At 39.3% G+C, this 27,901-nt stretch overlaps 1 protein-coding gene across 1 annotated transcript in view; it reads left to right on the top strand.

Moving 5' to 3' along the window:
• STK38 (serine/threonine kinase 38) overlaps positions 1 to 26,247 on the top strand; it is a 43,775-nt gene extending 17,528 nt beyond the window's left edge. Inside the window, exons 3-14 of the mRNA XM_012646653.1 lie at positions 217 to 268; positions 1,237 to 1,359; positions 2,886 to 2,969; positions 7,070 to 7,193; positions 9,486 to 9,640; positions 13,128 to 13,230; positions 14,080 to 14,141; positions 21,118 to 21,235; positions 22,300 to 22,423; positions 22,599 to 22,694; positions 23,638 to 23,732; positions 24,231 to 26,247. Coding sequence (XP_012502107.1) covers positions 217 to 268; positions 1,237 to 1,359; positions 2,886 to 2,969; positions 7,070 to 7,193; positions 9,486 to 9,640; positions 13,128 to 13,230; positions 14,080 to 14,141; positions 21,118 to 21,235; positions 22,300 to 22,423; positions 22,599 to 22,694; positions 23,638 to 23,732; positions 24,231 to 24,361 — 1,267 coding nt within the window. The 3' untranslated portion in view covers positions 24,362 to 26,247. The remainder of the gene's footprint in view (positions 1 to 216; positions 269 to 1,236; positions 1,360 to 2,885; positions 2,970 to 7,069; positions 7,194 to 9,485; positions 9,641 to 13,127; positions 13,231 to 14,079; positions 14,142 to 21,117; positions 21,236 to 22,299; positions 22,424 to 22,598; positions 22,695 to 23,637; positions 23,733 to 24,230) is intronic.
• The last annotated feature ends 1,654 nt before the right edge of the window (positions 26,248 to 27,901 follow it).

Here is a 27,901-nt window from a genome sequence, read left to right as displayed (position 1 = left end):
ACAATCTTTTTAAAAATGCAGACCTAAGGAAGGATGGGAATCTTTTCACTTGTCCTAGTAACTGTAATTTTTTGTGTTTTAATGAGGCATTTTGAGATTTACCTGTTTTTGTCATTTTTCAAAACCAATTACAGTATTATGTTTGCATAGAATTTTCAGAAAATTATCATTCAAATGTTATTTCGTGTGTCTCTTGTTTTTGTTCATTTGTTTTAGACAAAAAAAGTTAGAAAAAGTGATGGAAGAAGAAGGCCTAAAAGATGAAGAGGTAATTAATATTGGAAATTTTTTCTTTGAAACCCCGCATGGCAGATTGTATCTTCTCCGAGTCACTAGCCTTGGTGCACACGGGAAGGGTTTTGGCTCGATAACAGAGGAATTTGAGGGATGGTGTGCTTCTGGATTTCGATATTCATGCACAGGGAGAAGTTAATTATTAACTACCCAGGAGAGGAAGACTTTCTTTAGGCACAGTTATAATAAATTAGATTTAGAATTACAAGAGAAAGAAGGGATGAATTCAGTGAAGTCAAATTAAAATTTAAAAGAGTAAACTACAGCATTCTTACAGAATTCATTGGAAAGGCTCCATAGAAGTAGGGTAAATTTCTGAAATATTTATCAAGGCAAAATATCCATCTCAAATCAGTCCTTCCACCCAGTGCCCGCAGATGTGATAGGAGACAATATAGTTAACAAGCGACTGTACAAGGAACTGAAATGGCAGTAAATAGGATTGAATCATAGAACTCCAGGAAATGCTTTCAGAAATGGGATTGAATCACAGAACCCCAGGACAGTGGTGAAAAATACCCAATATTTGTAGGAATAATAGAATCTTTCCATTATATATATAATCTTTCCATACAGTGAGCTACAGTGCATGAAATAGAAAAACACGTTTTTATTTTATGTAAAAAAGGGTAAAGGAAAATGTTGATTGTTTATCCCCCCTTTCATTAGCAGTGTTAGAGTAGAGGATGGCTGAAGTAGGTTATTCAGAGTTCTTAAAGGAGGCATTCATCTGTTCAGTGTGGCTTGGGTGTTGTGTCTGAAGGTCAGGGAAGGGAGAAGTCACCTCTTAAGGATGCTTCTGTGGTACTTTCATGTGTGAAAAGGCTATGCCTCGTCTAGTGTGGCCCTGTTTTCCACCTGATAAGTCACAAATATGACTTTATTGCAGAGTTTCAGAATTTCAACTCGTTCGCTTCCCTGCTCTCCCTTATTTAACATTAGAAACAACTCAGGAGATCAGCACATGCTCGGAAGGAAACGGAGTTTCTTCGTTTGAAGAGAACAAGACTTGGCTTGGAAGATTTTGAATCCTTAAAAGTAATAGGCAGAGGAGCATTTGGTGAGGTAAAAACCACAGCTACTTATGAAGTACAAAAACATCACAGAACTTCAAAGCTTCTGACATACTGTAAGCTCATGATTGTTGATATAACTGAAATATATGGAATGTCAGGCATGCCAGCCGCACATCCCAACTGGTTTGTCTGTCCTTTCTCTCTTTCTTCCCCTCTCAACTGTCCCAGATCTCTGTTCTCTGTTGTTTTGCCAGCGATGATGTTGGTATTTGAATGCTGATCTAGAGGGAGAGTTGAAAGGTAGAAGGAAATCGATAATTTGTTATTTATTCAGTGCTTTTCACCTACAATCAGGACAATAACCCATTTTATAGATAATGAAATTAAAAGTCTGAAGGTATATATAGTGTCCCATTGTCACATAGACATTGAGCACTGGAACCAGAAGTCGGGTCCAAGTCTTCCTGCCCTCAAAGCTCTTGCTTTTCCCAGTACTGTACTACCTCCCAGTTTAGCAGCAAACTAAGAGTATATCTCCACCCTTTATTTTTTATTGCCAGATTGGTCCAGCTCTAAAAAGATGGCCCTAGGAGACAGAATTTATAGAAAGTTATACCAGTAGTGGTAGAGAGTTGAAAGCATTTATAGCTTTGTCCTACCTATTCTTGGAAATGAATCCTGCTTGGTCACAAAAGCATTCTGTTACGGAGAGTTTAAATGAGCCCACATAAGGTTATTCCCATTAATGGAGAACACCCAAAGTGGCCAATCTATTGATGCAATAGCTTCATGTATAGAAGGAGCAACATATTATTAAAAACCAGTACACGGGGAAATGTGAGTATGTTCAAAGGTACAGGTAAAGATAATCTTGATCCCTCAGTGTCAAAAATCCCTGTTGGCCTCTTGAAAGAGGGAAAGGTATAATACCACCTCTGAAAGAACTTTCTTTTCAGTGAGGAAAGGACATGGTACTCAATTAGGAAAGACAATAACCAAAGGTACAGGAGGAAGAAAACATACTTACCTTGGGAGTGGAGGGGAGGATAGCCAGGAACTTGTGAACTTTTCTTTTGGTTTGTAAATCATTTTCTTTTCATCATAAAATTATTCTCTTTAAAAACATTGGAAAATATAAAAGAGAAAGGAAAACTGCATAAAACCCATTTCCCTAATTATACATTTTAGGTTTTTTTTCCCCATATTTTTCCTATGCATGAAATTTTACTTTGTTTTAAACATTGTTGTGAATCATTTACTTAGATGTTTCTGAGCTGACTGAATGACATATGCCAGAGGTTTAATGAGTCCTTAAGTTTGAAACTGAAAATTTTAAATTAGATCAGTTTGTTCAACTAGGGAGCCAGCGCTGTTCAGATATAGAGATACTTGAGGATGTTTCCAGCATTGTCATCACTGTGTGTAATGTATTCATTTTCTTCTGCTTTGTTACTGCTAGTTGCTTATATTAAAATTTTCATACTTTTTCAGTTTAATTACTGCTTCCTGTAACACATGAAAGCATTAGCTTGGCAGTGTGAATTTTTGACTTGGCATTTCTTTTATAACTTTTAGGTGCGACTTGTTCAGAAGAAAGATACAGGGCACGTGTATGCCATGAAAATACTCCGCAAAGCAGATATGCTTGAAAAAGAGCAGGTAAAGCACAGTTGTAGCAGTGTTTTTAGTCAGTTTATGAATTTTTGTCTCCTAAAACTATTCTCTATGTTTAATTGAAATGTGTATTTTTATTACAGTTTTCTTCAGCTCTGTCATGTATGACTATATATATAATATTACTTTTTTCCCCCTACAAAGAAGCAGTTACAAAATACGGTACAAATAATGTACAGGTACAAATGTACAAATGTAAAGGTACAAATAATGCCTCTGGATTATGTACAATTTTTTTTTAAGTTGAAAACCTAATAAAAAAGCAGCTGCTATTTGTGTCTTTCAGTTGATCACAAGATGTCCTTGTCATGAGAGCCTGTTTTTTGAAGTCATACTTGGTGTGGCAGTATGTTTCTTCCCAAATGCTGAGAAATAGAAATTGTATATACACTTTGGAACTAAGGACTAGTAATGAGAATTTGGAATTTACAATCTAAAACGTGTCTTAATATGCTTCATTCTGTATACCTAAATCAAAGCTGGGTATTCTAGGTACCTCATCACTGCCTAAGAGAGACCAGTCTTCCAATTTCTGAATGAATTTGAAAAATACAGTGCAAATGGTAGAACAATACAAATTCTCCTTTAATAAGTAAGAACACTTTTTAAAATCCAAACCCACTTTACAGATAGATCTATAAGGTGCTTAAGTACTTTATGTAAAATAAATAAGGTTATAAATATTGGACAGTATATTTTAAAAAGCAAGATGCAGACTTTCTATAAATCTAGTTTAGCTGGTTGCTTAAGAATTGATTGCAGTGGATGATGACTGCAGATGTCCTGTAAAAGATCTGATGTTACAGGAGAGCAAAGAGAGACCCTGTGGCAAGGAAAGCTCCTGATATAGAACCCAAGAGCAAGAATGGAGATTGGCCCCCACATCCAATCCTTTCTGCCTCTTGAGAGAGGAGGTATAATCACTGAGTTTTCTGTTTTCATTTAAGTGCCACTTCAAAATTTGGAATTTTTATTTTCTGTTTAATTTTCACATGTTACCCAGAAAATTTAGACTCCTAGGAATTGCAGTTGAGAATATCAGACACCTGAGCAGTAAATCTTCAGACACTGTACTTTATGCTGACACCAGCCTTATTCAGAATGCACAGTAGCCCTATTTATACATTATGTAAAAATGAGCGTGTAGTCTGAGTGTGTAGGCACTGAAAGAGTTTCAGTTAATCTTGAAAAAGAAAATATAAAGCTTCTACATTGACTGGTCAGCGTATTTGTATTTCACGAGTAAGTTTTATTTTTACAATACATATTTCCTACAGTTTTAACCAAGCCTTAACACTTCTCTTTATGAAATAATTAGCAGTCAGAATAAAATTGTAAAGAGAAGTACATATCATTATATGTACTTTGAGAATTACTAATTCTAGGTAGCATGTGCCAGGTGCCCAGAATGGTAACAGAGGAAGATGCAAACGTATTTTCTCAAATATTGTACATTCTTCAAAATCAATTTTTAAAATTTTTCTAAATGAAAATAAAGGAAACATCCATTAGGATTAGGATTTTTTAAATTATACATTAAATGGTACATTAACTTAATTTTTTAGCTGACCTTAGCTGATGGACTCAAATTCCTAGGTTTGATCTCAGTATGGGCCAGTTGAAGTCTCTGGTCACAGACTCTACCTGGGTCAGCCATCTTGAAGAAACTTGCGTTGGATGTGTGCTAGGTGAAAGCTGGAAGTAGACCAGTGCAAATCCATCATCATTTTTGGGTAGGGTTGACAAAGTTTAGATTCAGAACCTAACTTTTTGTAGTTATAGGTGCCTTATCCAGACGAAAAATTTTGTTGTTGTTTGTTTTTACTAAACTGAGCAAGAATTAAATCCATGCACTGAGGCTGGGCATGATGGGTCACACCTGTAATCCTAGCACTCTGGGAGGCCAAGGTGGGAGGATTGCTTGAGGTCAGGAGGTTGAGACCAGCCTGAGCAAGAGTGAGACCCTGTCTCTACCAAAAATAGAAAAAATTAGCCAGGTGCGGTGGCACATACCTGTAGTCCCAGCTACTTGGAGGACTGAGACAAGAGGATTGCTTGAGCCCTGGAATTTGAGGTTGCAGTGACCTATGATGATGCCACTGCATTCTAGAAGGGGCAACAGAGTGAGACTCTGTCTGAAAAAAAAACAAAAACAAAAAACTGTGCACTGAGAGTTTAGGTTGTTATTCTGGTCCACAGGGTGGAAATTTCTGCTATCTGGAAAATCTTAGAGAATAAGACATTGACATTTAGCTAGTTTCTGATGTTTCTCTTTCAGTGCAAAAGAAAACCTTCAATTGTAATGCCAGCATACTATTAATGATGAAACAAAAGACTGGCTTTTATCTCTGCTTTCTTTAGTGCCCAGGATAGCAGTTTGTACCTCAACCCTATTAAATATTTATGGAATGAGGGAAAGAGAATGTTTTTTGTGTGAATTGCACCTCTGACTCTTCCCTCTCTTATCCTGTATTCAACTGACTCCACTTCTAAATCTTGAGGTTTCCAACTGCCATTTCAGCCTCAGGAGAGAAGGGCAATGTGTACATACAGTTACTGTAGCTTTCCCCTTAACAAACAGGAAATGTTGCAGTCACCATTCTGTCCTCCAAGGTGAGTGACAAGTGGTAATTGTAGTGCCTCCCCTTTTCTGTGGCTCCCTGAGGTAGATAGGGGCCTTAACAGGAGCCAGGGAGACAGGCAGGTGAAGGCTGCCTTCTACAGTATTAGTGTATGACAGTGGCTGGGTGATAGCCAGCAGAGGGTCAGCAAGCGGCATTGCTATTTTACAACAGCTTTACTTTTGCATTAACGTCAAGTGAAGGCAGATGCTATACTTGGTTTCTTCGTGGTTTCATGGCCCTGTTCCTTATCACCCTTATTGTCTGCTTTTTCCCACCCCTATACCATAAGTACAGATAAAAAATGTAAGTCTTCTGTAACATTGAAGGTATTAAAAAATTCCCCAAAGAAAAATTTTAGTGGAGACTGAAAACTCAAATACGTAAACTCAAATGCTTCTAGGCCCCCAAGAGTTAGCTTGGAAGACTGAGGCATTAGGTGTAAGACAGGAGGGAGGGTGGGATCTGTGTCCAAATGGAAGAGTATTAGAAGAGTGCTTGATCTTGCTGAAGACATTCCGGTAAAACAAATGTGTATTGTATCAGACAAAACAACAGCCATGGGCTGAATTTGTTAATAGAAGTGCCAGTTTGTGAACCTTGGTACATCTTTTACTTTAAAACATATTGTAAAAACTCAAGACTTGTAGCATATGTTAAGACCAAAACCTCTATTTAGGGACTAAACTGAGTCTTAATAAATGTATATCTAGTTTAATCCAATTTGCATCTTGTGATACTTAAAAAAGAGGGGTGGGCTGGGATTTGATAATATGCAGCGATGTTTTGATTACTGTTCTATAGTTAAATAAGGTAAGCTTGACAATAAAGCATTATTTTAACAAAGTAATTTTAGTTCTCCCACATTTCCTGTAACTTGGTCTCTTTAGCCAGATATTTCAGTAAAAGTAGAAAACTGGAAATGTCATTAATTTGAATCTAACTTTTCTTAGGTGTTCTTATATTTCAATTCATTAAGAATTGATTGAGCACATGCTATGTGCATAGCAGTGAACTAAATCCTGTGGCATAGCATTCTAGAATTGTCAACCAGGACACTGTCATTGCAGATAATCAGATACCAATTGCAGACCTGAGGTAGGACTTGTTTAGAGAGTCTCGCCTTGAGGACTTACTTTTATCATAAAAGATTATTAGAACAAAAATGTATGCAAGAGTGGTAATTTTAATCAGAGGTTCACTTTATAGCATGTTGAAGTTGCCGTATGCATTAAAGCCGTTCATTTTGCCGTATTTAAAAGCCTTTCATCACTCAAGTTTTCATCACCGAATACCTTCAAGTCAAATGTTGTCAATTTGAGTGATAGGTTTGCCTAAACAGAAATGAGGTCTTTTGCATCATCACCATTAAATACTCAAAACAGTATTTAAATTGTTTAAGCAAATATACAGTCTAATAAAGCGGAGCAAGGCTTGTCATTAATCAAATGCGTATACCTCCAGGTTGGCCACATTCGTGCGGAGCGTGACATTCTAGTGGAGGCAGACAGTTTGTGGGTTGTGAAAATGTTCTATAGTTTTCAGGATAAGCTAAACCTCTACCTAATCATGGAGTTCCTGCCTGGAGGTAATTACTTGACGATGAAAGGTCATTTTTCCTTATTGTTCTATGGTTTCTTTCTCTCACATCGACAATTAACCCTCCTTCCTACTTTTAATTGTGCTCACAAAGTTGCTTTCTGTATCTTTTTTTAGGTCTATAAAGGAGGTCAGTAACCTGTCTTGTGCTGGGGTGCATTTCTACAATCTTAGTGCCATAAAAGTAACCTTTTCATTCATTCTCATGATTTCAGATGGACCTTTCTTTCTTTTCTTATTCTTTGTTAAATATATAGCAATAAACTAGAGGGCTCTGCCTGATCTCCTATCAATTGGAATCATGTATGATAAGTTACCCAAGTGACAAAATTGAAGCTATAACATTCTTTGCTCCAATTTTTTCTTTCTTTCCGTATAACCTATATTAATGAGGAGTAAATTTCTTACTACCTGTATGAGTAAACAGAATCAATCCTCATTTCTGAGATTTCTAGTTTTATGTAACTCAGCACGTGTATCTCCTAAGACAGCTCCAAAGTAAACCCAGAACAGAACATGCCATCTGTTCTGGGGAACACAGTCTGTTTCCCAGTGAGCGGATGAGCTGTGAGCAAACTCTGATGGGGAAAAAAAGAAAACCTTTTTCCTTTTTGGTTCTTAGCAAAGCACATGTGATTGTGGCATATTTTGATTTTGTGACAACCCTTAGATTAGGGTCGGTCATTGTTATTTTTCATTAACAATTGCCCAGGGTTAGAAAAGAGTTTGGTAGAATGAGGAGAAACTTTTTAATGTTTAGATGCTAGTTCTTAAATAGGAATAAGAGCCAGCTTGGTCACCGGCTCCTAACATGTGTCTCCTCAAGCCTTACCTGCACCATCTTCCATAGCTTCTCATGTCTCCTGGACCCTGCCCTTTGCGCTCGGTGGAGCTGGCCTGCAGAGCCCTATGGCTCTGAGCTCTTTGATCTGGCCTGAGCTCTTTGATCATCTGGGCAAGCTCGCACAGATGAGGCCATTGGCTACTCTCCTGGGCCACGGAGCTAAGGCCACACAGCTACCTTAGAGTCGGCCTGAGTGCACTGCCCCTAGTCTCTGCTGTGCCTCCGGATCGAATGGCTGCCAGGAGTAATTAGGGAATCATATTTTTCAAGCCTTAGGCCAAAAAAGAGCATTTAATAAATGGTTTAATTTTTGCCTGAGGGAAAAATATCTACTTTTCTCTAAGAATACTGAAAATGAAGTTATAGATGAAGTGAAATTCAAAAAGCAGCACAATGCTATCAAAATCAGAGGTTTCTTTCTCCTTTCCCTGTTTTCTAACATAAGTGGCTTTATGTGAGGTCTAAACTGAATCTTTCCTGTTTCTCTTAGCTTTAAACTACTTATACATATTTTCTTTGCTTTTCTAACTGTTGAGTTAGGATGTGAATCTTTCTCTACCATTTTATGTTGCTGGAATTAAGCAGAATAGTTAAATTTTGACTTTGTAGAAAACCAAGGAGGTTACCTTTCAATTGCTAAAATACTGACACTGTGTTTTAAAAGTTACATAAAAGGTACTGGTGTACATTTAAATACCTGTGATAAAACACTTGAGGGACAAAAGCACTGATCTTGAGAGGTGTTCAGTGAGCACTTCTGGGAGGCATTTATTATACATTCTAGTTTACAGCATTTTCAGTTAATTTTTTGCTTCTGTTGATTAATGCTTTGCTACCTAAGTCCCACCTTTTTATTTGTTTATGTTCCAGTGTTTTCTGAGTAGAAGCTGGAAACCTTGTTTTCAGCCTCCCCAAATGTTTACGTTTTTATTTGGCATATTAGCCTCTCTAGCAATAGCAGTGCAATCTGTGTGGAAGAAGTGCCTTTTGGTTTTAGGTGTAGACAAGCTTGTAGCTATTTGTGCAGACAAAGTAAAAAGTAAATAGCTTTTTTCCCCCAGTCCAAAAAATTATCCTAAACAAATGTACTTTTTTTTTAAAGTGTGGGAGAAATTTCCTTTTTCTCTTAAAAGTAAAATAGAAATCACAGCTTAGGGGTCGATATAGCTAGCTTAGGTGTGAAAATGCTTTGCTCTCTGTGGCTGTGATTTTTATCTTTTAAGTACTACTTACCATTTCTCCCCATATTGGCAATGTGGGTCTATCTCTAGAACACAGCAGAGGTCTGTTTAGCTGCTTTATATTGGCAGATAGAGAAGACATATCTGAAAACTGGTACTTACTCATATGTTGTGTGTGTGTGTGTGTGTGTGTGTGTGTGTGTGCATGTGCGCGTGTGTATGTGTGTGTGGTGGCTTTGTATGTTCTTGTTTCCAGGGGACATGATGACCTTGTTGATGAAAAAGGACACTCTGACAGAAGAGGAGACTCAGTTCTATATAGCGGAAACAGTATTAGCCATAGACTCCATTCACCAACTTGGATTCATCCACAGAGACATCAAACCAGACAACCTTCTCCTGGACAGCAAGGTATCCGTGGCGGGTAGAAGCATTAATAGTGCATATTTACTTATCTGAGCAGCCTCTGCTTAGCACCTGTACCACTTGTAATCACAGTAGGGGAGCTGTGATCTACCTTGTAGGTTTTCTCTTTTTTATAGATAAGTTTTCTGTCATGTCCTTTCTCTGAAAGGTTTATCATTCTATAATTCAGTTGAACATCCCTCTTAAAATTAAAGGACATTCTTGAAAATGATCGAGAAAAAAATTGATTTAGAGGGTTATTTTGTAATAAAGCCAAAGATATTCATCTTCTCTTAGCATATAATTAACTATACTGTTAATGCATCACCTATCTAGAACCCCTCTGTTGGGCAACCTCATCCGTTAATGAGGAACCCAGCCAAGAACCAGGAAGTAAGGCAAAAACAACTCACAACAAAAACCTGTCACAAAGTCCAGGTTCCATATCATGTGCCCTGTGCTTAAAGAAGAGTCCTACTCAGCCTCTGTAATAGCCTATTTATATTTATCTTTAGACGTGCAGATAAGCTCAGTTGCTTAGTTCCTAAACTTATAGAAAATTAGAAGGGGATCCCTATGCTGCTGACTAAATTGCGGGATAACCCTTGGCCAATCTCTTACCATCTGGACCTCACTGTTCTTATCTGTAAAGTGAATATGTTAATCTAGAGAACCTCTTAAGTCCCTTCCAGCTCTAAAATTTTGGAATGTTATATTCTGTTATGCAGAATTGTTGTCTTGACTGAATTTTTCTTTTAACTAGAAAAGTAAATTTATTTCCTAGGGTTTTTTCCTTCCTTGCTGTCTTTTGATAACTTTCTTGCTATCTTTGAAAAACCTGAAGTTTTTTTGTCTGTCTTTGAAAACCTTCATCTTTCTATTTTAAGAGGAAAGGGGACTTGTTAGATAATTTCTTCTGGTTAATAGCTTTTTTCCTTCATTATAAGAATAATGCACAGAAGTAGAGAGTAAAATAGTGATTATCAGAGGCTGGAGAGAATGGGGGAAGGGGAGATGGGAAGAGGTTAGCACCCCCCAAAACAATAATACACATACGTAGTAGAAAATTTGCACAATACAGACAGTTATAAAGAAGAAAACTTACCTGTAATCTTATCACTGGAAGATAACCGCTATTTTGTCATAATAGCTTTGATACCTTTCTGTTTGTGTCAATAGTTTCTATAAAGTTAGCATCCTAAAAGTAAATAGTGTGGTATTCTATTTAAACATTAAAACATTAATACTATACAAGATATTTTCCTATGTCATCAAGTTCAGATATATTTTTAATAAAGCACTGGCCTTACCTTGTATGGTTTTGGGTTCAGATATCCTGACTTAGTTGTCCCCCTATAGTCTACATTCAGGTCCAGCAAATATATTAAAGTCAAAGATCTTGGAGACTCACTCTAGCTGAAGAGGAGAGGGAGATCCTGTTAGGAAGAGTGGGAGATCCTGTTAGGTACAGGTTTTCCCTCTACAATATGCTAGCTCACACCTGTAAAATGTTCTCACAAGCAAGTTCATTTCTGTGTTCAGCTACATAGATTATAGTAGTGAAATGTAAAAGTCTTGAGTTTCTGCTGTATACTCAGAATAGCTACACCCAAACCTAATGGGATTTCTTTTAAAACAAAGTGTAATAAAACCAGACCCATCTGAGCAGGCCTCCTGTAGCCTTGTGCTCTGGGAAGTTTACATGTTAAAACCTGAGGATGTCCTGAAAGAAGGTGGTATGAAAAGGCCACAGACATTGAAGTCATTGGAGCTCAAATCTTTGCCAGAACACTTCTGATTATGTGACCTCGAGCAATGTAGATCCCCGAGCATCAGGATTCCCTCTTCTATTTTTGATTTCACCTCCTCATCTACTTAAAATTTCATCACCCCAAGAATACCTGCTTCTTCCTGAGGGCTAGTTATATGGCAGGCACTGTGTTAAGAGTCTTACATGCATTAGTTCTCATTCCTGCCAGAAAGTTATCTTTATCCCTATTTTCTAGATGAGATAAGGGGGCTTTGGAGAGGTAAAGTAATTCTGGTCTAGGGGGAAAGAGCATGGGCTGATTTCTGGCTTTGATTTTGCCATTTCACCAGCAATCCATTTAATTACTCTAAGTCTGTGATGTGTGGCTTAAGAGCTATAAATGAAACAACACAATTGAAGCACTTTTCGTGGTGCCTGGCTCATAAGTCTGTTTTCCTTTAGGAGAATTATAAAGTCAGAGGCTTATTATTGAAATATGGTATGGCAACATTTATCAAGAACTAGGCAATAATTTTTTTTTGTCTTTGAAATAGTTTACTCCTTGGAATTTATCCCAATGCAAGAATTTAAGAGGGGAAAAAGCTATACGAACAAAGATTTGTTCCTCTACTCATTGCTTAACAACCATTGATCGATTAAGGTCATCCTCTGTATCATGAGCAGCTAGAGCTGGGAATACAGACCCTCTCTGTCAGAGGGTACTTACAATCCATGTTACGTGAGAGCAAAGAATTGAAAATGAAAAAAGTATCCAGTATTAGGGGGATGGCTAGGTAAATAATGATGTACCAAGTCAATTGAATGTTATGTAGAATTTTCTTTTTTTTAATTTTTTTTAGAAATGGGGTCTTGCTCTGTTGGCCAGGGTGGAGTGCAGTGACGGAATCATAGCTCACTGTAACCTGAGCTTCTCACCATAACTCCTGGGCTCAAGTGATATTCGCACCTTGGACTCCCAGAGCGTTGGGATTACAGGCATAAGCCACTGTGCTGGCCTATGTAGACTTTAAAAGTGTAATTTTGCATGTGTGGTGTTGTATACTTGTAGTCCCAGCTACTTGGGAGGCTGAAGCAGCAGGATCTCTTGAGCCCAGGAGTTTGAGGTCGCAGTGAGCTGTGATGGCCCCATTACACTCTAGTCTGGACAACACAGTGAGACCCTGTCTCAAAAAAAAAAAAAAAAGGTGGTAGTTTTGGCTAAGTGCAGTGGCTTGTACCTATAGTCCTAGTAGCTACATAGGAGGCTGAGGTGAGAGGATTGCTTGAGCCCAGGAGTTCGAGGCTGCAGTGAGCTGTGATTGCGCCACTGCACTCTAGCTTGGGCAACAGTGTGAGACCTCCATCTCTGAAATAAAAACGATAAATTTTAAAAAATGGTCTTTTTGAAGACCATATAAAAACAGGAATATTTTAGTTGAAAAGGTAGTAAAATTGTCTCTAGATGTTATGGAGGGGTCAGCTATGTTCAGAAGTCTATATTTGGACAAGACCAAAGGTAATATGCAAAAATGAAAATAGTTTTATTGGTATAGTATAAATAGGATCTGATGTGATCTCTAAAAAAATGATTTGCTATTACATGCTTTTTCCTGTAATAAAGAAAAAAAAGCAGCATACTTTGTAGAGATGTAAAGGATACTAGAAGGAGCAGGAGAAGATAATGTTCTGTTCTACATTCAAGAACGTTTATCCATCCATCACCTTGTTTCTTCTTCCCCATAGGGCCATGTGAAACTTTCTGACTTTGGCCTTTGCACAGGACTGAAAAAAGCACACAGGACAGAATTTTATAGGAATCTGAACCACAGCCTCCCCAGTGATTTCAGTAAGTGGTAACAATGATGTTAGCCTTTCTTTTCCTTAACTGGCCCTAGAAGAGCTGTTTCCCTGGCAACCAAATTATTTAGGACAGATAGGAGAGCCTCATGGCATGAGTTTTTAGAGAATAAAAATACCTTCCCAGGTGTGCCTATGATTTGTGACATATGGTGAGGCAAAATGAGTGCTACGAAATGTGTAAAGGCAGATATTGAAAGAAGTTTTCTTTAGAGCTCTACTGAGAAGGCTACTGGGGATGAATATGGAGTAGGCAAGCAAAGGGAGTAGAGGAAAAAGTTCTGGCAACAGCTCCACACTAGATTTATCCTAGGTGCTTCTTTCTTTCATGGCAGAGAAAGTTGTTCATCAGGGTTACTTCCACTTGAGCACTATCAGATCATTAACACCTATGTAGTAAAATTACAATTCATCCTAGAAAACCTATGTCAAATAGTATATTATAAATTCAGAAGTTGCTGAATATATAACAATTTCTACTCATGGAAAATTGATAGTAATTTTGAGAAGTTGTGAATGCTTTAGGTCCACTTCAGGACCATTGCTTCTGATTGAGACTGAATTCCCTTTAATTCTGATTAAGGCTGTGTCCTCTCTGGCCACCTGATCCACATGGAAGTGCTATTCACAAGTCTCACTGTGTGAGTCTTTAAGTGAATGATTAGAGCCTCCCATTTGGGCTTCCTATAGCCTCATTGGGAAATGTGTCACCCAGAGTTTTTGATGTATGAATAGAAAAGCAAGACTTTAGGGTTTCATATGACTTGATCCAGAGCCTAGAAAAGTAGTAAACATTCCTGTCTGAACTTTGATTAAAGCTTATTTTCTCTACTTTTAGCCTTCCAGAACATGAATTCCAAAAGGAAAGCAGAAACCTGGAAAAGAAATAGACGTCAACTAGTAAGTAATATCTGTAGCTTCTGAAATGCTACAAAGCAAGTATGAATAAGTTAAAAAAATATACACATAAGTTTCCGTTTGATAAATATATGCAACGTATCCCTTGCTTTTAAGATTACATTAAAGGAACACTGTCATGTTGGTAGCACCAAAAGGAATCTTTTGAAGGAGGACAGATATTAGGTTGTTTTGATTGTGACATTTTCAATGGGTGATATCATTCTGACCTTTTAGGTTGGTAGCAATACCTTTCCTTCCTGTTCCACTTTTTCCCTATTTTTATGATGGTAAAGGGATTGTATTTAAACTGGAGATCTCTTAAAACAAAACCAAGGGTTGGTCCAAAGGTAGTGAGTTATCTCAGTTGATTGCTCACAGTCAGTTACAGATTGAACTCCTTGTTCTATTCTGTACCCTCCTCTCACTACGGCACTTGACTAGTCGGAAAAAAAAAAGTTAAGTACAAATACCTACCTAGAGCTTTCAGGCATTGGTCGATCTACTTGGGCAAGCCGAGACTCCTCAATTCATCTGCCCCACCCTTTCTTACTTTGTCATGGGAAAAAGAACTTGTTAACAAAAATTGGAGAGAAATATAAAGGAAATGCTTATCTCTTTATAAGCATTTGAGTATATACCCGTATAAAATTATGCCTCACAAGCTTAAAAATAAGAAACTACTGCATTTACCTTGATAGTGTGTTGGAAGTTATTTAAATAGTTCAAATTCTCCATTGAAATATTGCTGTCTATGCAAAATTTATTCTTACCAATACCTGATTAATTGGCTCATATTTTACATAAAAAATGTGTATGTCTCAGTGTCCAGTTATTGGAAAATTATTGGCCATGTAATAGAAATGTGTATCACTACATACTGGGGCTTTGTTAGAAACCCATAGCAAATGAAATTGAGGACAGTAAAGCCAAACTAACATTTGGTCATTAGAAAGCAAGAATAGCAGCAATGGGAAACTATTACTAACTCGGAATGGTGGCCATGCACATGTATTTTCTAGAAATGATAGCACTTGTGCTTGTCTGCATATACAATAGTAACTTGGCACATTTGCCACATACTGTTTCAGTCAGACTTGTTAGTAAAATGCTGATGTAAAGTTCTCTATCGTACCTTTAAGAACTCACTTGGTAGGTCACTAATATCTACTAATAAGTAGATATCAGTCTTATGTTGAGAGTGGAAGCCTGTGGATGGTTTAAGAAAGAATCAAAGGAAAGGCTTGCATTTTTTTTATTTATTTGAAGCCCATCAGTGGGGCCTCAGACCATGCTTTGAGATTATGATTTTTATGTTAAACCTGGGAAAGGCATTAACTTAAACACCTTTGGAGCTGCAGTAACTGAAATTAATCTTTGGTGTCTTTTTCTGACATTAACTTGGGGATACTTCAGTTTAGTATAATTAGCCACAACAGTCTCCTTTCCTTAGGAGGTCTGATACTTCTAAATCAGAACTTCTAAATTCTGTACATGGTTGAAGAACTGTTCACATAGCTTCTTGAGGGTTAGGGAATGTAAGAAACGAATTGGTCAGATACTTCTATTATGTCTCTCCGTAGAGCAGTAGTTTTTAACCTTGGCTGCACAACGAAATCACTTTGGGACCTTCAGAACATATTGATGTCCAGGTCCCACACACAGAGATTCTGATTCAGTTGATCTGGGATAGAGTCTGAGCATCTGATTTTTAAAAGACTCCTAGTGATTCTACTGTGCAGTGAATGTTGAGACCTCCACTGAAGACACTATGTCTTAAATAGTAGCTTCTGCATTGTTGGGAAATGTGTATCACTACATACTGGGGCTTTGTTAGAAACCCATAGCAAATGAAATTGAGGACAGTAAAGCCAAACTAACATTTGGTCATTAGAAAGCAAGAATAGCAGCAATGGGAAACTATTACTAACTCGGAATGGTGGTCATGCACATATATTTTCTAGAAATGATAGCACTTGTGCTTGTCTGCATATACAATAGTAACTTGGCACATTTGCCACATATGTTTATTTATACTTTGAAACTAACGAAAGGTAAGGAATCTTTGTGATTTTTTTTTTTTTATTTTTTAAAGCAGGCCAGGATTTAACCTTTGGTTATTGTGTTAACATTTATTTTGGGGATAATTAAGCTTAAGTACCTTGAATTGTCCTCACACTCTGAAACATGCTTTGTGGTCTTTGATGTGCACCAAAGCATCATGTAATGCTTACTAGGAACTGTTTATATAGTTCTATAATGAAGGCAATTTCACAATTTCCGTACTTCGAGTCAAATGTCATTTAATAGTTTAAAAAGTTTTTTTTTTTTTTGAGACAGAGTCTCACTGTGTTGCCGGGGCCAGAGTGCTGTGGCATCATCCTAGCTCACAGCAACCTCAAACTCCTGGGCTCAAGCGATCCTCCTGCCTCAGCCTCCCGAGTACCTCGGACTACAGGCGTGCGCCACCATGCCCGGCTAATTTTTTCTGTATATTTTTAGTTGTCCAATTAATTTCTTTCTATTTTTAGTAGAGACGGGGTCTCGCTCTCGCTCAGGCTGGTTTCGAACTCCTGAGCTCAAACGATCCGCCCGCCTCGGCCTCCCAGAGTGCTAGGATTACCGGCATGAGCCACTGCGCCCGGCCTAAAAAGTTTTTTGAAAATCTGAATAAACTTAAGGCCCTGATGCTGTGATTAAGGTTCTTGCTTGTGTATTCTATACGCAGTAGAAATGGGAAAGTGTAAATTAAGGTCATCCTCATATTACCTTTTTTCATAACTTGAAGATAATAAAGCCACCTCTCAGTTGTCCAACTGTTAATTAACCATGTTACTTTGACTTTTTTTTATAAGTGATCCCATTCAGCTAGTACCACGCTGAAGGTTGATATTAGTTAATACTTAATATAAATTTACTGCTATAGGTTAAGCCTAACATGTAATTGGTTACCCAGCCTGTTACTTTTCAGACTATTGGGAATAACTGGAAAAAACAAAAAATGGAGGCTTTGGCTTTACTCCTTGGCTGCTTGAATCATATTGTAATGTCTTAAATTTGTTATGTGGTCCTGGGTAACCTTAGGCCCCAGTAAGTGACTCGGGAATAGGTATGAGTCAGCTTTAAGTTACAAAACCACGGAGGTAAAAGGTGGTGGATGTAGAGGCATCCAATATTTGTCAGTTTATTTTTTTTTTAGGGTAGAATTTACAGAAGTGATTAAGTAGGAAATTAAATTGCTCTATTTCTCCTAAAACTCTAAAATAAAATTGTAAGGTTAGAACACATCATGTGGCTGTAATGACTATTAACAATCAACAGAGCTTTGCTAGATTGCAGCTCTAATTGACACTAGAAATACTCCGACAACAAAAGGAAAAATGAGGGTACAGATTTAGGAGGTTGGAGTTGGAGGACACCCTGGTGTGGAAAACAAAGGTTTGGGTCCCTAAATTGGAAAGGCTCAACGTGGCACAAACAGTGCAGCAAGCAGTGTGGTGGGACGAGAGTGAGCGCCTGCAGCAGGCGCTCCGCAGGAAGAGCGTTTCTCTTGCTCTCACAGGTGGGGCCTGTGCCAACTATATTTTATAGCTCTGAGAGTTTTCGTAATGCTTTGGTATCATGAAGGAATTCTTTTCCTATGGCAATAGACCTCTGATTTCATAATAGAAATCTTTGGACAAGTAAGATTTACTTAACATTTATCTTTGCTAGAATAAATCTAATCTCTAAAGGGTATCTGTAGTTTCTTTATGATTAGAATGAAAATACTTCTGCTTCTTGGGCATATTTCAGACTTTAAAGCTTAAAAAAATTGGCATTTATGTATTTAATATTTGTATTTTATAAAAACAGTGTATTATTATCTATATGGAAAAAATGGATCCCTACCTGATAGTATATTCAAAAATCAATTCTAGATGGAAAATACAGCTTTTAAAAATTTTAAAGAAAATTCAGGGTAATAACTTTATGGTCTTGGAGTAAGGAAGGATTTCTTAAATAAGGAACAAGCATTACAATTCATAAAGGAAAAACCTGATTTATTTTACCACTTTTAAAGGGGAAAAACCCTTCTGTATATCCAAAGACATAAACAAATGAAAAGACAAGCCACGTGGTACAGCAACTTTGGAATTACCTTGCAGAGTTATATGCACACCCTACCTCCGGCAGCATTACCCCTGGTCATATGCCCTGGAGAAATTGTACATGCGAACCAGGAAACATGTAGAAGAACACATTTTCGTGATAGCAAAACACTGGAAATAACTTAATGTCTGTCGACAGGAAAATGGTTATGTTGTGGAATAGAATATTTTACAGCAGTGAAAATTACTGAACTATAGCTACATGTGACAGCATGAATCAATTTTAGGGACATAACGTTCAAATAGCAGAAGACCACATACAGAATATTCCATTTTCATAAAGCTCAAAAACAAACTAAATATTTCATTTAGAGAGACACATGGAAAAACATTCTTTTTAAAAGCAGAGGAATGATAAACATGAAATTCACCATGGTTAGGAGAGGCAGGGGGATGGATGGGGAGGAGTACTTGTTAGCTTTAATAATACTGCTATTCGGCCTGGTGTGGTGGCTCACGCCTGTAATCCTAGCAGTTTGGAAGGCTGAGGCAGGAGTACTGCTTGAGACCAGGAGTTCAAGACCAGCCTGAGCACAAGTGAGACCCCATGTCTACAAAATATAGAAAAATTAGCTGGGTGTGGTGGTGTGCGCCTATAGTCCCAGCTACTTGGGAGGCTGAGGCAGGAGGATTGCTTGAGCACGGGAGTTTGAGGTTGCTGTGAGTTATGAGCTGTGATCCTACCATTGCACTCCAGCCTGGGTGACAGAGCAAAACCTTTCCTTAAAAAAAAAATTGATATTCTTTAGTTCTTTAATTGAACTCATGGGTATTCATTTTCATTGTTATATGTCATAATTTGATAATTACATATGTATGTATATGACATATTTAATTTTGGTATGTATGTAACAAATATTACTTCATTTAAACAACCATAATAAAAATAATAAGCCTCAGACTGGGAGAAGATATTTGCAATATGTAAAACTATAAAGGTTTGATATATTGAATTCATAAAGCATTCCTATGAATCAATAAGAAAAAAGACAACACAACCACAAAAACCAGTGGGCAAAGGATCCGAACAGGAATTCACAGAAAAAAGACCAGGATGTCTAATTAGAATATGTGCTCAGCCTTGCTGGAAGTAAGGGAAATGTAAATTAAGACAAAGAGATCCCAACCAGGTACTGTGGTGGGCCCCTTTAGTTAGTCCCAGCTACTCAGCTGGCTTGGGCCGGAGGACTGAGGATCACCTAGCCACTACGCTCCAGCCTGGGCGACATTGCGACACTCCATCTCAAAGGGGAAAAAAAAACCCACAGTGAGATCTCATTTCATATTTATCAGATTGGTAAAAATGTAAAATGCCGACAACACCAAGTCTTGGTAAGACATAGAGCACCAGGAGCCCATCCCTACTGAGCCAGTATAAATAGGACTAACCACTTCGGAGGACAATTGGAGGATAGCTTATTAAGTTGTAATGCTCATAACCCAGGACCCAGCGTTTCTACTATGAGTCTATACCCTAGAGATACTCTCACACAGTGCCCAAGGAGGCGTTACAAGAATGTTTATTCAGGCATTGTCATAGAGAAACATTGGACGTAACATAAGTGTCCATTTACAGAAGAATGGATAAAAACAATTATGATTTATTTATGTAATGGCATAGCAGAAAAATGAGTGAACTAGAGCTATGTGAATAAATGTCAAAACCAAATGTTGAGTAGAAAAAGCAAGTTGTAGCATTGAAGAACAATGCAGTTTGGTATGAAACCCTTTATTAAAAGTTTAAATATACAAAAAGTAATACTGTGTTATTTATGAGCATACTTATATAAGAACACAGCAATTTCAGGGTAGTTTTTACTTCAGTGGGGAAGGGGAAAAGCAGATATATGGGGCAGAGTTTTAATTGTTTCTACAGTTTTGTCTCTTGTGAAGAGACAAATGATCCGAGGCAAATATAGCAGATTATTAACCTCTTTAATGTGGATAATGGGTATATGTGTTGTATTGTCTGTGTTTTTTTCCTGTATGTTTATAATATTTCATAATAAATATTTTAAAAGAGAACACAGCTGTAATTTTTAATTTGAAAAGTTATGTAACATTTAAAGCACCTATATTAGTGTCTTGCACATGCTAAGCCCTCAAATGTTAAGCACATTTTAAGGCTTTGACTGTACTTTCTCCTAGTATTTTGCAGTCCTGATATATTAGAGTAAAATACTGGAATTTAGAAAATGTTCCTTTAAGAACTATTTATAGAAATGATCAAGTTTGATAAATAGACATTTAGAAACATTTGACTAATAGAATAGCTTTTGATGATAAAGCTTCCCTTTATGATTTTCTCAAATCAAAGAATATATATAGTGGAAGGAGGGATGATTTGGAGCAAGATTAACTTCCAAACTGGGCTCTGCCACTTAACTAGTTCTGAGGCCTTAGGCAAAGCCATTTGGGGCATCAAATTTTATCTATTTTATCTTTAAAGTTGGGCTAATAAGGTCCTTCTTAGAGAAGTTTTGTCAGGATTAAATAGGCTCATATGCAAATTAGGAAGTACAGAGCCTGGCATTTATTGGGGCTCAGTAAATTATGGTCCCAGTTGTTATGGTAGAGATACCTTTGACCTAGTGAATTATGGGCTTTGGATATGTTTAGGAAGCCTCTCTCACTTCATTAACAAAGCTTTATTGTTCATTTTGGAAAGTGCTTTGGCAAATCAAGCTTGCCATTAAGCTTCTGGGCAGTCCTGCTTATTTACTTTGGGGGTAGCTCCAGGTGGTGCTCGTAGCCTTTGGTCTCTAGAACAGAAATCTGAGCACCCTCCTGCCTGGCTGGGCCTCCCTGATGTGTGGTCCATGTTTCAGGCCTTTTCCACGGTAGGCACTCCTGACTACATTGCTCCTGAGGTGTTCATGCAGACCGGGTACAACAAGCTCTGTGATTGGTGGTCGCTTGGGGTGATCATGTATGAGATGCTCATCGGTAAGTTGCATGCTTTCCGAGGACTTTTTTTGTGCATCCAAGAAAGACTTCTACATTAATATTAGACTCTCTTTCGATAGGGGGTGATCTAAGCACTTTGCCCCCTTGTCTTTCAAAGTGAAGTTTCCTAGATAGCTCTTTCAATCAAATGTATCCCACTGTATTTTTGGGCTTACTGGCATGCTGTGGTTGCTTTGCTGATCATTTATCATGGTTTTCTTTCTTTTACACTTTCGTGCTCTCCATCTAGCAGCTCTTTTAATTACCAGCATTTATTAAACATCCATTGTATGCAGAGTGTTTTAACTGGGCATTGCTTCTCTCACTCTTTGCTTCTAATTTGCTGCCCCCTTCCTCTGTCAAAGCCTTCAAAGCCCGGAATCCTCTGGCTTCTCCTTCTTCTATTGGGTTGGTGTGTCTCTGTCTTTAGGGGACACATCTGTGGGGGTGGCCGTGTGCCAGTGAGCAGTAGGACAGGGAGTATATCTGTGGTGGTCCCAAGTGAGTCTGGCTGGGTTGTCTTTGAGAACATTGGAAGGATGCCTGTGGAGGTGGGCATACCTGTGTGTGGAGGGCAGATGGGGTAGTAGGGTGAATGTTTATCCTCTTGCCTGTAGTTCTCTAAAAGAGGCATAGTGGTCACTTTTAAAACTCAAGTGTTTTTCTTATTCAAACTTGTTTGGCACTTTACCCATGTAAGGCTTTCCTGGAATGGAGTTGTTTCTTGGTGTTTCATCCTTTGATTTCCTCATTTCTTGGGCTTGGTGATTCCCACACCTGCAACACTACTTATGCCCTCCTTTCTTTTCCCACCTCCAACTACTAGCTGGCTTCCTACCGGTACCAGAGGCACAACTTAACTTTGGGTTTAGGAATTTGGGGGAAAATGAAAAATTGGTCCAGATGTTTTCTGGGATGAGTAGAAATCCTGCCCAGGCCATGGAGGGATGGACATACAGAAGTATCCAGTAGTCCTTAAAGACACATAGAGTCATAGTAGGGAGCACAATCTTAGATTCAAAGTTCTGGGGTGTAAAAGCTCCGAAGTTCCTTTTTTGTTACAGGCTACCCGCCTTTCTGTTCTGAGACTCCCCAAGAGACATATAAGAAGGTGATGAACTGGAAAGAAACTCTGACTTTTCCTCCAGAAGTTCCCGTCTCTGAGAAAGCCAAGGATCTAATTTTGAGGTATTAGAGAACATCCCTCCACCTCCTGCCCAGGCTTTTTGACACGAGTGAATCATTATCTCTTATATCTGCCCGTTTCCTCCCATTTCTCTCTTGAAAAAAAAATAGAGGTTATTCCATTTCTTTTTCTGAAGAGATTGCTTGAAGCGTGCTGAAAGGCCTCTGTCTTTTCCAGATTCTGCTGTGAGTGGGAACATAGAATTGGAGCCTCTGGTGTTGAGGAAATCAAAAGTAACTCTTTTTTTGAAGGTGTTGACTGGGAACATATCAGGTATACTCATACAAAAACTTTTAGAATTATTTCAGAAAGTTTATAGTTTGCTTAATACTAATTTGAAAGAATCATCCTTGGCAACCCAAGTTAAGGGAAGAGAGCTTCTTAGAAATTTAGGGTCTTTTCCTCATTTTCATTCATGGCGAAGACTGAAAGTTGGGCTTCTTGTCAGCTGTGTGCCAGGGGATATATTGAACCCAGAAGTTATTTACAAAGTGAGTGAACTTTGGGTTCCGTGGTGAAGGAAGCATCTGAGAAGCATGTTGCCCTTGCTTTTACCTAGAACTCAGCAACCTCTCGGGGCCACCAGCAGGACTGCCCTTGCCCAGGGTAGAGGCTGTCACTGGGAGGTGGAGCAGGGATGAGGGCGGAAAGTGGACAGGGAAAGGAAGAGTGGAAGTTGTCGTGGTGGGGGTGGCAGAGTGCTGCTGACGGCACTGCCCGCTACAGTCCAGACCTCCTTGCTCAGCATTCATGGGGTGTTAAACAGAAGGTGAGGACGCTTTCATTTATTTTACAATTGTGTTCTGATTTGCGTCCTGGTGATTTTTGCCTTTTCCTCCTGTTCGCCACTTTTTTAGCCACTCTACTGATTGGCACCTCCAGTGGATGAAGGGCAGAACCTACCTGAGGGGGACACTTAGAGGTTCAGTTCCGTTTTCAGTGGACAGGATAGGCCATTGGGGTAGTACATTAACTTTGGATTTTAGTTATTCCTTATTATTCCTGTCTTTCTTTCTAGATATGAATGATATTTTTTCCTCCTAATTTATTTGGATGCAGTCAATTGGCTTGGTTGGTCAGTGTTTACAAGCTTTTCAGAGAAAATAAATGCTGCCTGCCAGTGAAGTCTTCTCATGTCTGACCAGGGGTGTTTTTTGGAGAAAGACTTGATCAGTATGATCCACATGATTACTAATGGCATATGTATTCTTGGCAGAGAGAGACCTGCTGCAATATCTATCGAAATCAAAAGCATTGATGATACCTCAAACTTCGATGAGTTTCCAGAATCTGATATTCTTAAGCCAACAGGTAATATCACCAGCAGTGCCTCCCACTGCTTTATAAGCACATTAATTTCCCCCCAGTTTTGGGGTGATATTTACAAATCAGGGTAGAGAACATGGAGAGGAACTTCAGTTCTTTGGGTTCTTTGTAAGTATTTTTCCAATGCTAATGCTGGGTAGTGGTGAAACCTTATTGAATGGAAATAAATATCAACTCCCGTGTTGAGACTGCTGAGCTGGCTTTTGTGGGTAAGCCACAAAAATCTGTTCTTTTGTTATTTATTAAATTAAAGGTTAGGTAACTTGAAATGACAGGAATGGGAGAATAAAACTTTAAAAATATTTGTGAAGAATTATGAGGTTCAAAGAACACAGGCAAGCAAATGTAGAAAATTTGTAAAGTGAAAAATAACATTTCCCAAACAGAAACTGTGGTGTGTTCAGAGGGTCATGTCTTGAGCACTGTGAGTAGGCCGTCAGAGGTAAGGCAGCGAATCAACTCTCACGTCTGTTTCTTTCCCAGTGGCCACAAGTAATCACCCTGAAACTGACTACAAGAACAAAGACTGGGTCTTCATCAATTACACATACAAGCGCTTTGAGGGCCTGACTGCCAGGGGGGCAATACCTTCCTACATGAAAGCAGCAAAATAGTACCCTTGTCACGGAATCCTAACTGGAGCAGAGTTCTTTATACAACACCATGGTTTTCTTCTCATACTCTTCCGAAAGAGCTTCCAAGAAGTTTATGGAACCCACCAATATGTCATAGTAAAGTCTCCTGAAATGTGATAGTAAGAGGATTTTCTTCCAAAATGCATCTGGAAACCTACAGAACAAAGACAACCATTTCTACTACATCAGCCATAAACAGCTGTCCTGCTTCTTCAGAAGCATCATGAGCCAATTTGATAGGTGTTTTAAAAGCAATTTTTCCTAAGTTCATCAGAATAAAGGGGAAATACAGCCGTCATCCAACATTGTTGAGATTATAATGTATACTCATCGAATGTGAGCCAATTCCTTGACTTTGTGACATACTGTCGGCCAAGCCCACCAAGTATTTTTTTTCTTTATAGCTAACAGGTCCACTAAGGAAATGAAGCAATAATGAAAGTCTCAGCAGCCAGCATTCTGGCTGAGGGAAATGATCCGCCATCCTGAGGGGTGGTGATGGTAATCTGTCCCCATACCTCGGCCTCGGGCAAGTGGCTTTTTATAGCTTCCATTCGTGGTGCACTTTATTTATGGTACTAAGAGGAAGAGCCTCAATCCATTGATTTAGCTCCTCCCTCCCGCCCATCTGAAATACTCATGCTGCTTTTCTGAGTGCCGATGGGGCTGGGGGATACCAGCTTGATCCACTGTTGCTCTTAGAAGGCCCAAAGAAGCCACTGGGCATTGCCAAGGGATCCCAGATCATGCGGAAAACCCTGACTTTCTCTTCACGGCTGTTACCAGATGCTGCCGTGGACCAGCAATACCTGCAAGTGCTACTACCAACAGGAGTTCAGTTTATTCCTGGGAACACAGGAAGGAGGAACCCTCTTGGCTAAGGTGCTGCTCCTGCAGGGGCTCCAGAACCTCCCTGGCAGTGGCGAAGGAACCAACCCAACAGAAAGTGCGGAGCCAGCTGACAAGTCCTTGTAGGGTTCACCCCTCAATCCTGGTGCAGCCGTGTTTTGTCTTCTCTTTTGGTATTCCTTCTCTCCCAACTTTAAGTAGCCATTTTGCCTTGGAATCATGATTACAAATTTTCCTTTGCAGATGCCTTCCTGGGGGGTACTCTCCCTCACCCTAAAGGGTCGCCTGCTGACCAGGCCACTCCACTGTGGTGTTCTCTCGTGAGAGACCCTCTGAATTTTAGCACAAAGTGCCTTCTTTTTCACAGCTGCCACTACCTTTAGAAGAATTTTGTCAGAAAAATGTGGAGGCTTCATATTAATGCATTATTACATTTTTTTTTTTTTTTTTAAGTTTTGGTAACTCTTAAAGCATCATTTGCACCTGTGTGGTAACTTTGCCTGTTGCAGAGCATCATGGCCGTCCTGGCCAAGCTACAGCTGGGAAACTGCTCTCTGCCAGTCTGTGGTTGTGAAGATCAGCTTTGCAAGGAAAGTATGTCCTAGTGTAGCCACTGAGAAGAGAAAAATGAGTATCAGAGTTACAGTCGTAAGTGAATGGCTTTGGGTTTTAACATTTTAGAGGAACTAAAAAGAACGTTAGGGAAGTCTTAACTCTGGATGAAGGTAATGTGTTTGCCCCTTAATCTTTCATTCATAGCCTATTAGTGAAAAGGAAGTCAATGAGATGAGATTCTTTTGTGTAACTTTGTAGTCTCTTTGTATTACCACATAGTTGGGGCCTTGAGCCCCGTGTGTTCTGCAAGAGTGGGTGGGGTAAGCGCGGGGGAAAGAGAAGTAACGAGAGCAGTGGTAGAGTCTGTTGGGGAGTGGTAGTGGATGATTTGTTTTAGGGGAAAATGCCCACATTTTAACTTTGAAACTTCTGAATAAACTGTGTGAAAATAGTAGTGGAAATCTGTGATGTGTTTTAAAGCAAATGTGGCTTGTAATTCCAAGAGGCAGAGTGCTGGTGGCTTCTTTTGCAACCCCTTTGTCCATATATTTTCAGAATATCTCATTTCAAATGTTGATTTCAAAACTGCATTGCCATCTTCATGCAGAGTGCTTTCTGTCTCAGGGAAGCTGGGGCTGGTGTTTTGTTCCCAAGGAGCTCGTCTTCTGAATCGGTGTCAGATGAAGTGACTGTCGGCCCCACTGCACGCACTGTTTCTACCTGGTTCAGCCTCACGGGACAGCGGGGCCTCCACTGCAGTAAGGCCAAGGACACCTGCTGGCAGAGTGTGTCAACTCGCGGACCTTTTACACAGCTGTTTACAGCCCCATTTTTTCCAGCCTGGGGTTCAACTAGGAATCCCCCTGAAATCACAGGATGGGATTTCTCAGCCCTCCATGTCCACCAGAGCAGGTTCAGTCTCTGAGATGTTGCGCAGGAGGAGTCCTGCATGTCCCACTTGCTAGCCCCTCTTCTGGTAGGGAAGAGAGCCTTGGGAAGAGTCGAGAACAGAGGGGCAAAGACTGCTTAGAGTAGAAACTGCAGGCAGAGGGAAGCTAAGAGCAGCCAGAACAGGTAAAGTCTTTCATGGATCCCAAGAAACACGTTGGGAAACACTGGCTCAGTGTTGATCCTGTTCACAGATAATTCTGTTTTCTATTCTCATGGGGGGAGTTAGAAAACAATAAACTTTAACTGTACTGTGTACGAAAATGAAACCAAACACTGATGTCAGTCTCTTCTTGATTCATGAGTGCATCACAGTTTTCTTTAGTACCTGGTTTATTTTTAGAATTACTTTCAAAAGTAAGATTCAGATGAGTTCCTTCAGGATTAATATTCGGGTTTTGAATAACAGGCTGCTAATTTAAAATCTCATTTATGTGGCCTCATAGGAGTCCTCTGCCGTTCGTTGCTAATGCTTGTTCTCAGAATCGTTTCCTTGGGAAGCATATTTTTGGGATCACCTTGTGCTGTTTGTCAGTCCTGGGCCTCTGTGTGTAACCCAACTGGTGCTTTTCATTGAACTCGAAAGGACACACTGAATGGTATTTTCATTTCCTACACAGCACACGTTTCCCTAGAATAATCTATCAAAGCCAACACTGACTTAAAAACAGCCTCCGTGATGCTTTTCGACTCATTTCCAGAGGAAAACATCTTGCTCAAACAGCATTTATGCATCCGCAACGTGCAGACCTCGATACCCAGAACTCTGGCGATGCGACAGGGAGCGCCGTGGTTCTGAACTGCACATCAGTCTGCGGAGAGAATTCCCACCAAGTGGCTGAACAGAATGCAGCTCCAACGTGATGTGACTGCATTAGTGTCGATGGGACCGTGCTGACAAGCCAACCCAGAGGTGTGAGCAGCTTAGGGAGGCTTCCCAGATGTTTGCATCTAAGTAGCAGTGATTTGGCAGGAGGGAAAGTGAGCACTCCAGGATTTTGGAGCTGGTAGGTAAGTTCTTGTGCTGTGGAAGAGGCACGGAGCTGCGAGTAAGCATTACTTTGTGAAGAACGGCAGGAGGACACCGCGGTCACTTTTGTTACTTCCTTATTTTCCTCTTCCGCTTCAACCCACGCCAGTCTGGTTTGTCCCGTATGTGAACCATGT

Source organism: Propithecus coquereli, unplaced genomic scaffold (assembly GCF_000956105.1).
Source record: "Propithecus coquereli isolate 6110/MARCELLA unplaced genomic scaffold, Pcoq_1.0 Scaffold248, whole genome shotgun sequence".
Taxonomy (NCBI): Eukaryota; Metazoa; Chordata; class Mammalia; order Primates; family Indriidae; genus Propithecus; species Propithecus coquereli.
Note: the sequence above shows the minus strand (reverse complement) of the source record. Positions and strands in the feature narration are given on the sequence as shown.